The sequence below is a fragment of the Berghia stephanieae genome, chromosome 13 (assembly GCF_034508935.2).
Source record: "Berghia stephanieae isolate SIO BIC M18660-M18661 chromosome 13, UCSD_Bste_1.3, whole genome shotgun sequence".
In the NCBI taxonomy this organism is placed as follows: Eukaryota; Metazoa; Mollusca; class Gastropoda; order Nudibranchia; family Aeolidiidae; genus Berghia; species Berghia stephanieae.
Genome location: NC_088372.1, coordinates 40,070,193 through 40,083,769, shown reverse-complemented (window position 1 = coordinate 40,083,769; position 13,577 = coordinate 40,070,193). Strand labels below are relative to the sequence as shown.

At 35.7% G+C, this 13,577-nt stretch overlaps 1 protein-coding gene across 1 annotated transcript in view; it reads left to right on the top strand.

The window, feature by feature from the left end:
* The first annotated feature begins 1,702 nt into the window (after positions 1-1,702).
* LOC144958667 (ADAM 17-like protease) overlaps positions 1,703-13,577 on the top strand; it is a 58,810-nt gene continuing 46,935 nt past the window's right edge. Inside the window, exons 1-7 of the mRNA XM_078890787.1 lie at positions 1,703-1,880; positions 5,037-5,166; positions 6,888-7,021; positions 8,161-8,249; positions 9,503-9,621; positions 9,957-10,039; positions 11,099-11,226. Coding sequence (XP_078746913.1) covers positions 1,808-1,880; positions 5,037-5,166; positions 6,888-7,021; positions 8,161-8,249; positions 9,503-9,621; positions 9,957-10,039; positions 11,099-11,226 — 756 coding nt within the window. The 5' untranslated portion in view covers positions 1,703-1,807. The remainder of the gene's footprint in view (positions 1,881-5,036; positions 5,167-6,887; positions 7,022-8,160; positions 8,250-9,502; positions 9,622-9,956; positions 10,040-11,098; positions 11,227-13,577) is intronic.

The window sequence follows — 13,577 nt, the reverse complement described above, 5'->3', positions numbered from 1 at the left end:
TGATGTCAATTTTGTTCTATCTAAATATCTATTTCACACAAGTCAGAAGCAAACACTCAGTCATTAACATTCCAGACTACAGTAGTAGTTAAAAAACAAAAACAAAAACAAAACAGATATCAACCAGGCTTCATCACATCCGTAAATTCCATCACATTCGCAAGATCAGAACAAACATCATACACATATTTTTTTACCCTTGAACAGTACAAAATGGAATAAATTACAACATAACATAAAAGACATCTGGGACCCTACATCATTTCAATGCGTTTTCCACAGATTGATTAGTATGAGATATGCGGTGATGGGCACAGTTAAGTGTGCCTTTTGCATCTTATGGTCTTGAACTTGAAATGTAAACGAGAAGCGTTCGCTAAGTAAGAAAAGTGTGCACAAAATGTACGGGGCTAAAGAATCAAGAAATCAGGGTAAGTGAAACGGGATACCAGATTGACGCGACGGGTAAAAAATGAATAATGATAGTATCTATAATCAAAAATGCACGTTTAGTAAGAATAATAATTAATTGTATCTCTGGTAAGGATAAATGAATGAATGTACTTTAAGTAAGGAGGATAAAAGTAGTTTCATCAATGCCCAACCTCCTCCCCCCCCCCCCCACCAAAAACAACAAACAACCCCCCAAAACCCACAAAAACAAAAACAAAAACATAAAACAAAAACAAAAACAAAACAACAACCACCCCCCCCCCCCACACACACACAAAAAAAAACAACAAACAAACAAACAAAAAAAAACACAAACAAAACAAAACAAATAAAAAAATAAATAAAAACCCAACAAAAACAAGCACACAAACATAGCATGATCTGATCAATTTGATTGTAACAGAAATTATAATGACCTTTGTGAACTTTTTACGAAGATAATGACCCATCGTCTCAAAACGGTATTCTGTCGGAGTGATGTTGTTATTGATGTCGAAAATTGAATTTATTGCCAAAAATATTCGATTTTGGTTAATTAAACTAATTTCTTTTAATGTAGAGACATAACATTGTTTTCCAACAAGCGAAAATCTAAATTTCATATTTCACATTTTAGTGTTCAAGTCACTTTCTGACATCTTGCAGGTACGCCCCTACAATACAACGTTTTTAGGCGACGGGACACAAATTGACACTAATTTGATATCTTTTATCAATCTTGGCGTCCAGCGTTGTTATCTAGTGCCATGCACACGGCGTGTGATCACCGAGGTACTTATCTGAGTCTCGTTGCGGGAGGCACTAAGTTAAGCCCTTGGATAAGGCTCTCTACTTACCATTTCTCACCATACTCAGATATTATAAGATAAGGACCTCATCGGTGACGTCGTTGTCAGGAAAATCGTAATGACGCCTTGCAGGCGCTATGTCTTGTCCATCGTCATATTAAATGTTGCCGATGGCTTGGGATTCCATTCAAAAAAAAATATTTGAGTTTTTTATTTGATTGAAACTAGGTGCTACATAAATTCATTATATTATTATAGTACAACTGCAATAAGTTCTACAGACTAGTATACTATAAAACGATGTTGCAATCCTTATTTAGTAAATTGCCAAGTTAATGATAAACTTTCTTTAATCCAGACAGTAAGTTTTTTAAAGGTTGAAATTACTTCTTTCAAGTAAACATTTGGTAATTGTTCCACACTTATCTGGCAATCAAGTCAAAAACTGAACAGCCAACTTCCTTTTCCGGTCTAGCTCAGCAGAAGTTAATCGTTTTCTTCCATTTAAAAGTCGTTTATGACTTGAGAGTTTGGGAGTTAAACGGTATGAAAGCCGAACCAAGATTATGTTTTCACCCAACCGGCTCCTCTTTCCTATACTTCTGTGTCTTCAAAAAATTATCGAACCTATTTTGACAAGTAAGCTATAGCTACTTAATATTTAATATCAGAATATTTGGCAATGCATCAACTCAACAAACCGAGAGGGGTGATGGTGAGAAAAATAAAAAGAACAATAATTCAATCGATATATAATAAAAGGATAAGTTCTAAGCTAAAAAAAAAACAACTCATTTTACCACACAAAGCACATGTGAGTGATGGCCCTTCACGGTTAGATGCCCTTGATATACTTTCACATATGTTAACATATTCATATCACAATCCAGATGAAAATGTTTGTTCAGTAATTTGAAAAGAATGATATTGAAGACAGAAGAATCATATCACCAACTCACTGTGTAGTAGTGTGGAGCCCGTGATGGCTGAAGCCATTTGGGCATCAGGTTGGATCTTCATTCCATCGCATATCAGGGTGCCTGCGTATCGGCTCAACATGGGGGATGGTCTAGTGATGGTCAACCGGAATTACTCCTTTGCCCCTGAGATGCCTCAAGCACCTCACCCCCACCAACGTCAAGGCGGTGATCCATTGGGGGCCTTGAAGACCTTGAAGTTGTTCTCTTCAATCCTAGGGGAAAGATGATTCCACGAGCAAAGTCAGGAAACTGAGGAATGGGGTCCCTCAGGATCTGCTCTGGCGCCAATGTTGTTTAATGTCTACATAAGCGACTTGCAGAACACTTCCTCCTTGAGGCTGAAATACGCGGATGGCTGGGCGCTCGTGTGGACACATCTCGGGAGCATACTCAGTGAGGACGTCACCAGACTCAAATCCTACTTTAACAAGGGGTACCTAAAGATGAACACGTCAAATACTGTGGCCACTGCATTCCACCTTTGCACCGGGGACCAGCTTTTCCCATATGAGCGGAATCCAAAATACCTGGGGGTTACCCTGGACTGCAGCCTTACATATCGGGTTCATCTTGAAGGAGTTGCCTGGAAGATCTTCCGAGGAAGCTGGCGGGAACAACATGGGGTGCTAATCAAGCGATTCTGAGGACGTCCACCACAGAGTATTGCATGATATCTGGTGGGAGATGATTACAAACTACTAAACTAGCTTGGGATGGAGTTGGTTTGGACAAATTCAATCCCTCGAGAGGGCTTGGACATCGACTCCTTGAAACTGGGGGAGAAGTTATCAGGCTTCTCCACCAGCAAGAGGTCACATTGGGTGGCAGCAAATGACTTCGGTTGAGAACCTGCCTGATGGCATGCTCACTGCATCAGTCGGGACTTGCCACCTGTCCAACATGTACCCGTTGTGGCCAAGAGCCCGAAACCTTCCAAGAATCTTCTTGAACGTTGAGTTGTGACGAAGCACACGATTGCGGTGACAAGTTTGCATCCTGGATAGATCATCATAACATAGTAGTATGACACCATTAGAAGCTGCTGCTGCCACCAAGTTGCTAAAATAGACAGAGTAGAGGACATGATTCCAGTGGCCAGTAGGTCTTCATTGGAATAACCAATCAATGTAGACAAAGCAATTATTGTAGTTTGATAACCTGAAATGGAGAGTATTCGGACTTTGCATTACACAGACACTATATGCTCATCGTGGACTTGAACATTGACAATTTATACTATGTAATTTTTTTCAGTCAATTTACAATAGTATTATACTGTAACTAATTCTTAGCTTTTTACTGATCTTTTTTTTCTTATATGTTGACATCAATATACCTTTTCTAGATATTTATATCTTTACACTTTTATAATCTATATGTCCCTCAATTTACAATTTACACTAAGTAATTATTCTTACAGCCTACAATATTATTACACTATACATACCTATTACCAAATTTTACTTTACCACATTATATTTACGTATATTATGTTTATGTATGTATCATTGTCGGCATTTTATACGTCTGTACAAACATTTCCTTTTGGATGAATAAAGTACATTATTATTATTATTAATATTATTATTATTATTATTATTATTATTATTATTATTATTATTATTATTATTATTAATTTATGTTCAGGTTGTTGCTAGGTAAAGTAAGCAAGATGCACTACATTAATGGCAGATATTGGGGAAAATTGCGTAAGCTCCTCTGTAGTATTTTCACCATGGACCTTTTGTCAGGCGTTTATTGTTCAATTTGTCAATATAGAATAGCCTTTGAAAAACTCTAGAGAACAAATCTTGACTATATTAGTGAAAGTTTAAAATTTCCTTACATGACCATTGTTTTGTTTCTCCACCTTTTTGTCGTTGAAGTATTGAAAGGTAGTGCAAAGCAGTCCTAGGGTTTTTTTTCTAACTATTAGGGTTGGCTCGAGGTCAGAGGATTTTTTTTCTATTAGTTATAGGTTTTAGTAAAGGTTTTTGGGTGTTTGTTTTTCCTATTAGTCTTAGTTAAATGTTCTTGGTTGATTTTTTCTTAGGGTTAATTAAAGGAATACTTGGGTTGTTTCCCTTAGCATGAGGAACATTGAGAAGGCCTTCCTGGTATTGGTTGAGATGAAGCAGATTTTACAGAGAATGAATGAATATATTGTCATGATATCCAGTGATATGAAATTTTATATTTTTAGGATTTAGGAAACTATATTCATTCTCAATAAAGCAATACTTTAACTAAAGTTCATACGTATGACTCTAAATTTAATTTTTAACATCCATTTCACACGGACATGGTAATAATACCTGCTTTAGAGGTTTTGTGGTCTTGTGGTAAAACACTTGCCTTCAGATCGGAAGGTCCAGGGTTTGAGTCCCACTCTGGCTGGCGCATAGTTGAGTCCTTGGAATAGGCTCTTTACTCACATTCTCTCACTTTATTCAGATGTAAAATGAGTGCCTGGTTTTTAACAGCATTGTCTTCATCTGAAAAATATATTTCCTGACAGGTGCCAGGTCTTGTCCTACATGTTAAGTGTTAAGTGTTCGTTGCTGTTGGCTATGAATCTCCTTTAAAGCGCTTTGAGCATGTTTAGTGGATATTGCGCTGTATAAAAGCTTGATTAAAATAAATTTAAAAATTTAAGGCATTTGTCATATTGGGTCTAAAATATAAAACAAACCAGGTGAGGAGAGGAATGAAAACAGTTATGGATGTATTTGTCATTTTGAAGTTGAATTGATTGAGTTAGATTATTACAAGCATGTTCTTGCCCATTTGATCATTGGTATTTTATATGTTTCAGTCAAACAGATTCATGGCATTAGCTACTTTGAAACTGTCACACACATCAACAGGCAGTCTCGGGTTAAAAGGTCATTGTCAGGGTCAGGGTTGGATATTCTAGAGTATGCAAGTTTTAAGGCATTCAACAGGTTTGGTTTTGCAACTCCTTTTCTCTTCTCTACAATTAAAGCTAATAATGATGAAGATGATAAGTTTTGTTTAATATCAATGATAATAATAATGATAATAATAATAATAATAATAATAATAATAATAATAATAATAATAATAATAATAATAATAATAATAATAATAATAATAATAACGATACAGACAAATCTGCCATAAACCTCTATCAGATGGAATATTTTCTAAGACGGAAAGCCCAATCCCTCTCCCCCCAATTCCTCAATTTCAACTCTGTAAAATCTATTACGTGAAAATAAGGATTAAAATCCTTCTCCGTTTTACAAATCTCCCTGTGTAAGGCAGAAGATATTTCCTTCAGCTCTTCATCACTAATTACCATAGTAAACATGCTCACTACCTTTTGTTATTTTAAAGCAACTTTCTCAATATAACAGAGTTTTCCTATGTAGCAGGAGAAAGATTCCACTTCCTATCATCGAATCCAAAATTTCACACCTATTAGTTGTGCCCCATTGAAGCCAGCAGTAAGCAAATAAAGTTTCTGACCCCGTTCAGTGAGTGTCGCATCACTGCTTCTCAGATATTGAGTAACTGTACGTGTGCAGTTGTTACCCATTATGTATTGTAACATTTGTCGATTATACCTGAAAAATTGATCATGTATGATTGTCTCGCTGGGATGGCAGCATGTGTTCTTCTTCTTCTTCTAGGTTCCATGCCTGGTCCAGGCTTCGGATACTGCATGAATTATCTCTCTCCATTCCTCCCTGTCTCTTGCTTTTTCAAACAGCTCTTGGATTGTTAGGTTGGTGAAGCCCTTCAGTTGGTCTATGAGTGTTTTTCTTTGTCTCCCCGGTCGCGTTTACCAGGTATTTTTCCACAACTTGCCAGGTATTCATTCTTATCTTTCCTTACTATGTGTCCGAAAAAGGAAAGTTGTCGATCCGCTATTAAAGGCATTAGTTTCCTTTGTTGGTATGTTTGTTTTAGCACTTCTTCGTTCGTTTTGTGTGCAGTATACGATATTCTCTGCATCCTACTCAAACACCACATTTCAAAAGCTTCAATGTTCTTTTGTGTTTCTGCATTTGTAGTCCAGCTTTCGCATCCGTATAACAAGATTGGTCACACGTAGCACTTCAAGACTCGGAATCTAATCCCGAACGACATCTGTTTGAATTTCAAAATGTTTCTGAGGTCCATGAAGGCCTGTTTGGCTTGAGTTATTCTTGCTCGTATGTCTCGGTTACATCTTCCATCTGTTGTCACTATTAAACCTAGGTATTTAAAACTTTCTACTTTGGTAAGTTGCTCTCCTTGAATCGTTATATTGCAGGTGTTGTTGTTTTCGGGGTTTTTCTGTATTACCATGCATTCCGTTTTGGTGATATTCACTTCCATTCCCTTGGCAGCATGTGTATTCACACATAAAAAACAGCTTTTCACCGTCTTCTGCACCGGATATCACACCTAGTTATCACCTCAGCTCTAGGCTCTGATACAAAGGCCATCTATGGTCTTGTGGGATGGGAACTGAAAATTCCTTTAACTGGTCACTGTTTGCTATTCAGTGCACATTAGTTTAAGTTAGTTAAATGAGGGTGGGGTTTATATTTTGGTCAATCGGCACAATGGAAATATATTTTTTTATTGTCATTTATATGTGTATTCTCAATTGATATTTCATCCGCTAAATAATGTCTTTCTTTCCTATATTTAGGAGCTTTAGCATTATCCTCAAACCTGGGACAGATGTTCTATCAGATGATTTTACGGCAGTAACGATGCAGAGAGATGGAAAGGCCAGTAGATTTTATGTCAATGTCAATGATCATTTCAGCGGATATCTTGTCGGTAAGTTTAAAATAAAATCAGATATGTGTCCCACCATCTCAAAACTGAATTATTATTATTATTATTATTATTATTATTATTATTATTATTATTATTATTATTATTATTATTATTATTATTATTATTATTATTATTATTATTATTATCATCATAATCATCATTATCATATTGACATTTACAAGAGGAAGAAAACTGATTTTTATGTCAAAATTGTGAAATTTAAGTGAGCTTCTTTGGCCATTTCATGAAATGAACTATAAAGAGCTAAATTTTACGATTGTGGTGATTTTGATTTTAAATTCAATTAAAAATTTCCATCCTGGCATTATACCGGTTTGAGACGCATTTTGAGACGGTCCATCAACTATGGTAACTTTAATGGAAAAAACCCAACCTCATTTACTCACTGAATTAATTGTTAGAAGAAATTGTTCTGAAGTGGTAAAAAAATGTTCTCACTTATCTATGGTTTTCTTCGACACTTGTTCTTTTAAAATGAAAATGTCTGGGGCGTGCAGAGCTTCCTCCACATTTGAAGAATCATCTCATTCCACAATTCTGCATTGCAGGTACAGGGGAGTCTTGTGTGTCATGGACACAAATTTAGTAAGTGGTAAAGGTTAAAAGTGACTAAAGGTGCACCTTTCATACACACTTGTTCAGATCTTTATCTTATACTGGTGCCTGCTCCTTAATTTCTTTAATCTAAAAGTGACTTCTATGAAAGCATGAAGCGATAGCAGTAGATTGTATAAAACCTGTTACGGTAAGTTGATTCCTCATTTTGATGTCAAATTCCTTATTTTGACCTTTCTGATTCCCCAAAGTTGTGGTTTGGGGTAGGAAGCTCTGCACAACACCTGTTAGGCGATATAATGAAAACATTTTTTTTTCTAACAGGAACAATGCTGTTAACGACCTGGTAACATTAATTATACAGTTGTTGTTGTTGTTGTTGTTGTCGTCGTCGTCGTCGTCGTCGTCGTCGTCGTCGTCGTCATCATCATTATTATTATTATTTTTATTATTATTATTATTATTATTATTATTATTATTATTATTATTATTATTATTATTATTATTATTATTATTATTATTATTATTTAGTAATTGTCTGTACTGTTTGTAATCTTGATCAGATGATCCCAATGTAGAAGTTGATGGCCACATGGAGGACACAATGATTGCCTTGACTATATACGACCACAAAGACATTTATGCCATAGAGGTATTTATATCTGGCGAACAAAAAACGTTAAAGGTCCCAAACTGTACTTGACTCATGATAACTCTTATATTTATACTATAACTATATCAATATTAACAAACAAGTGTATAGCAGTTGTGTGTTAAAATTTAAAAGAGATGCATATTAACTAATCTAATTTATGTCAATTTTTGTGATTTGTCAAAAAAGTGATAATTGAAAAGTGATGAATAACGCTTAAGTTTACAATTGACTTTTTAAGATACAGTATTTCAAATGTTCCTAGACTTCACCATACTGCATCGTTTTGAGTTAATAATATTAATAACAATAATGCTGAAAACTTATGTAGCACTGTAATTCCCGAGACGTTAGACTCTAAGCTCTTACAGGGGAAACTAGACATAAACAGTCATTTGTCTATTTTATATCACTTTTTTGAGGCTTAAAATTTCTTCACATTTTTATTTGATTTAAATCTTCAGACAGTACAATCAGTAAAAGTTTAGGCTTTGTGTAAATGGTCTAGCAAGGTGAAGAGGCGATTTTTCAGAGAGCAAGCTTAAAGTAACATTTAGTCTCAAGATTACATAAAAATAATTGGTCATGATACACAGGTAATAGAAAGCTGGGATATTCCCAAGAAAAACACACATTATCATAAATTAATTCCTTATTCATGGATGCAAGGTGATATTGATAAGGAATTCAGTAGTTTGAGGTCACAACGCCTTTTAAATACTAGATTTAACAAGGTGAAGTTAAATTTCTAAAGGTTTTACCAAAGCAAAAGATTTTTTATGCCATACATATATATATATAAGGTAAAAATTAATGAATAAAAATTAATATAATAGATTCAAAAGAGAACAAAATACCAAACACAGAAAGTTTTGTGCTCAAAACCCTTCAGCTAACAAAAAAAAAAAAAAAGCCAATGAAAACATAAATACAGTCGATATGTTTTTTTATTAGTAATGTATTTATGATTTGATTGTTTTGTGTTGGCTGACGAAGTGTTTTGAGCTCGAAATGTTCTGCGTTTCGTATTTTGTTCTTTTGTGACAATGTTGTATTCATCATTGTTTATTACTCTTTACAGTCCACAGCTTCTAGCAATTAGTATCACTTTGACTAGATGTTGCATTTTGTTTTCACAAATGTAGCATTATGACACACTTCTTAGAGTTAATTATTTAAAGCTGAGAAAATCTACTTTCCCTCATTCTTTGATAATGTTTTACCTACCCCTGCCCCTTCCCCCTGCAACACAGCCAGCTAGAATATACGAGAGATATACCAATGCTGATGAGGATGAAACATGGGTTGTTTATCGATTAGCAGACACCCATTTGAATGGAAAAGGAATGGGGTTGGAAATGAATAAGAAGGGGTTAGTTTGTCTTATAAATCATCTTGTTTTCAAAGTTTTGAACTTTCTCATTATGTTTTAATTGTCAGATTCAATTTATTTTGTTTGGCCACCACCACCATCAGCATCATCATCCTTGTCATGATTTTCATCTTTACAATCATCATCATCATCATCATCATCATCATCATCATCATCATCATCATCATCATCATCATCATCATCATCATCATCATCATCATCACAATTTTTCAACAATTTGCCTCAGTCTTTGTTTTATTTGTGAAACTAGTTTTTAGCCCCAATGAACCAGTTACATTAATACAAGCAAATCATTATGTCTTTCTCCCACCCAGTGGTAATCTGTTTTGTGGTAACACGATGCCAGCAAAAGTTCCCAGTCAGAATACAGCAGGGTTTCTGTCACAACCAACCTCAGGTCAGTTCCAAACTCATTGAAATTGGATAGAATTATTGGGGTATATCACTTTAGTGAGGTTTGATTAGTCCAACTGGTGGTGGGTGGAGATATTTTTAGGGCAAAAGGGTGACCTATAAAAAAATTGAGCATTTATATAGCATAATATCCACTAAATGTGCTCAGAGCACTTTACAAAGGGTCCCTGACCAACAGCATCATGTGGAATGAAACATGCTTGTGAGGTGATATTACATTTTTCCGACAGAGACAGCACTGTTAATGCCCAGATACTTATTTTACACCTGAGTACAGTGAGAGAATGTGTGTCAAGAGCCTTAAACTATGCGCCGAATGGGGTTCAAACCCGAGACCTTCCGATCATAAAGCAAGTGTCATACCACAAGACCACAGAGTCGCAATAGACGTCTAATGGCAGTCACTTTGCAACAGTGGGACCTAATAGCATTGTTCACTTGTACTCATTATGGTTATGGTCTAGAGACGGCAGAACATGTGGTTATGCATTGCATTGCTGCGTGACACGTCTGACTAGTGGGTTTAAGATGGTTCATGATTGCAGAAAAGACTTTTTAGATTTGTTGGCTCATCATCATCATCATGACTTATCCCTCCTGGATGTGGCCTCCGCAACTGACAACCGAAACAAGCTTCTGTCTGCGCCATCCTTCCACATTCAGTCATTGGCTTATTCATCCAATTGCTGATGTCTTTGATCATCTTCTTCTTGGTCTCCCTCTCACTCTTTTACCTTCCACAAATACCCTCTATGAAGATTTGGTGGCTACATTGTCGTAACTTTGTATTGTAGCCATTAGAAGCTGATGTTGCCATTCGTGTTCTCATTGCTTATTTTTGGTTTTGGATTATAATGCTTTATGCTGGTTCAGTCATGTATTTATAGATTAGATTTGTTACAAATACGAAAGTTACCTTTAGTGTATAAAAGTTAGCTTTGCATACTGTTTGTCTTAAACCCTTGTTGTTTATATATTAATCTCAGTTTCCGTTTCATAACTTCAAAGCAATATTTTTAATGGTTTGCACATTTGATTGTAGGTAAAAGGCGGAAAAGAGACTTTCGAGGCAGCAATAAATACAATACCTGCATCATGAAGTTGGTTGCAACTTATGATCTATTTCGGGACAGATGCAAAGGCTCCAAATTTATATGTGCTCAGCTAATTGTAAGTACTTTTTTATATACCCTGTCATTTTATGCTAACAGGAACAAAATATTGAGATTAACAAGAATTAGAATTAGCTTTAAAGAATGAGTGCTGTTAGTTGGTAGAGCATTCGCACAAGCATAAGGACTGAGATCTGTCAATATCTTTAAATGTTTGAAGTCATTCATTATTACTATTCTTTGTAATTTTCAAATACAAGTTTAGCCATAATTTATTGATATGATATAAATTCATGTTAATAATTCTTTATACTAGATAGAAAATTGTAATATTGCTTAATAGACATCATGTCTTGTCCTATTGGTTAAATCAGTGATGATAATCTTTCGCAAAATTCTGGGATTTTGACAATATCTCAAATAATTTCCACGGTTATCCTCTTTTCCAACATTTTCCTCAGTCGGTTGTCTTGGTATTAAAATTTTATATTTTTTCCACAAACCTGAAAAGGCAGAATCATGGTGATGTCATCACACCTTTTGGACATGCCTGTCTCTCCCTCTCTCTTTCTCTCTCTGTCACACACCCTCTCCCACCCTTGCTTCCCATTGCCTGCTTCGCTCATGGTCACGCTTGCACGAAGTAGGTCTTTGCTTTGTACCCGAAAAGTACCGAGTTCGATCAGCCGCTGCTGCGCGGTGTGGCCTTGAGCAATTCACCTTGCCCCAGCTCAATTTGCAGCGCTGCACTGCGGCTGACGCTGGGTGATGGGATGAATAAAGGGAATTTAATTTTAATTTCTTTTTATTTTAATTTCTGTTAGGAAAGCAATCTGAAAGCCATGATCCTTTCTTTCATGGCTGAACACAATCTCTCATTCAATGTTGCACCTGAGTTGGTAGAACTGATAAAAGAATGTGTCTCAGACCCAAAAGCTCTTGTTGAAGTAAGAATGACCAGGTGTTCTGCTGTCTATAAATTGAAATATGGAGTTTCAAAGTTTTTTCAAGAAAAGTATTGTGCAATGCATGCATGAGTTTCCATTTTCATTAAACATTGACGAAGCGACATCATCAAATAATAAGGAAGCTCTCTCTGTTCTAGTTAGTTATTTCAACATTATTAAGAAAGAATCTGTTGTGGAACAATTTGCTTCAGTAGAGCTTATTAAATGTGATTCTGATTCCATTTTCGAAGCTGTAAAGGAGCTGATTGAAGACGACAAAATTCCATGGATTCATTTACAGTCGTGCCTCATGAGAGGCTTAAAGTCTGGCTTTGAGACCCGACCTCGTCAGCAAGCCCCTCATCTTATAAACATCCATGGAGATTTCTGTCATCATGTTCATAATTCTGCTAAGAAATTTGTGAACATTTTGGATTCTGGGTTAAGCGTCTCTTTTGTGAAATTCATACAGATTTCAAAAGGTCATCAGAATCCAAATCTCTGATGACAGAATTGTGTTCTTTATTTGGAGTTAAATTTACTGTTCCAGACCGTTTCATTTCTCATAGGAGGTTGTCATGTTATGACCTCACATTTCCAACACTTCGTCTCTGTGACGTGCATAGAGTTTTTTATTCAGCTGGTGTTTTTCATTGTGTAGATGTGAAAAGGAGCATTGCTTTACAAGATCCTTCACCTAGTCAAAGACATTCAAAACAATGACCAAGGATGGTCGTTTAAGGAAAGGCAGAATATATGACAGGCTGTTCATTCATGGTGAAAAAACTAGATTTATTTTAGATTTTTATGCCTTAGTTCTACCATTACTAAAGGAGTATGTAGTATACTTTCAAAGTCATGAGCCCATGATACATAAGCTACACGACCATCAAGTTGCTTACACTTTAAAAAATTCTTGCTTGTTTTATAAAGGCTGAGAAACTTTGGGACCTATCTCCAAAAAAGTTATAATGTCTGTGAATGTTGATAAGGTTGAGAATCGTTTGAATTAATCCAATTGCTTCATAGGAAGGACAACTGGAGATACTTTAAAGACATACAAAAAAAACGTACAGAAATTGTAATTACTGCCAACAAAGCTTTTAAGTTGTCAGCCTTGCTGAAATCTTTCCCCTGGACAACCCCCTCCTTGTCTCTCTATCAGCCCTAGATCCTGACTCTCCTTACATTCTGTAGTTACTGTGTGTTTACTTACTTACTTACTAACTTATCCGAACCAGCGACCACCTGAGCTCTAGCCCTTCGGCTTTATGCCATGACGTAGAAACTGTTTACAAAGTCTGGCATTTAAATTTGATCATTGTTTATCAAAAGAAGAGCAAAACAAATTTCTAATTGAAATCAAAGATTATACGATTTCACCAAAGCAGTATACTGGACAATGTGTTGAGAACAAAATCATTTTCCCACTCTTCAGAAATTATGTAGGGCAATTATGTAT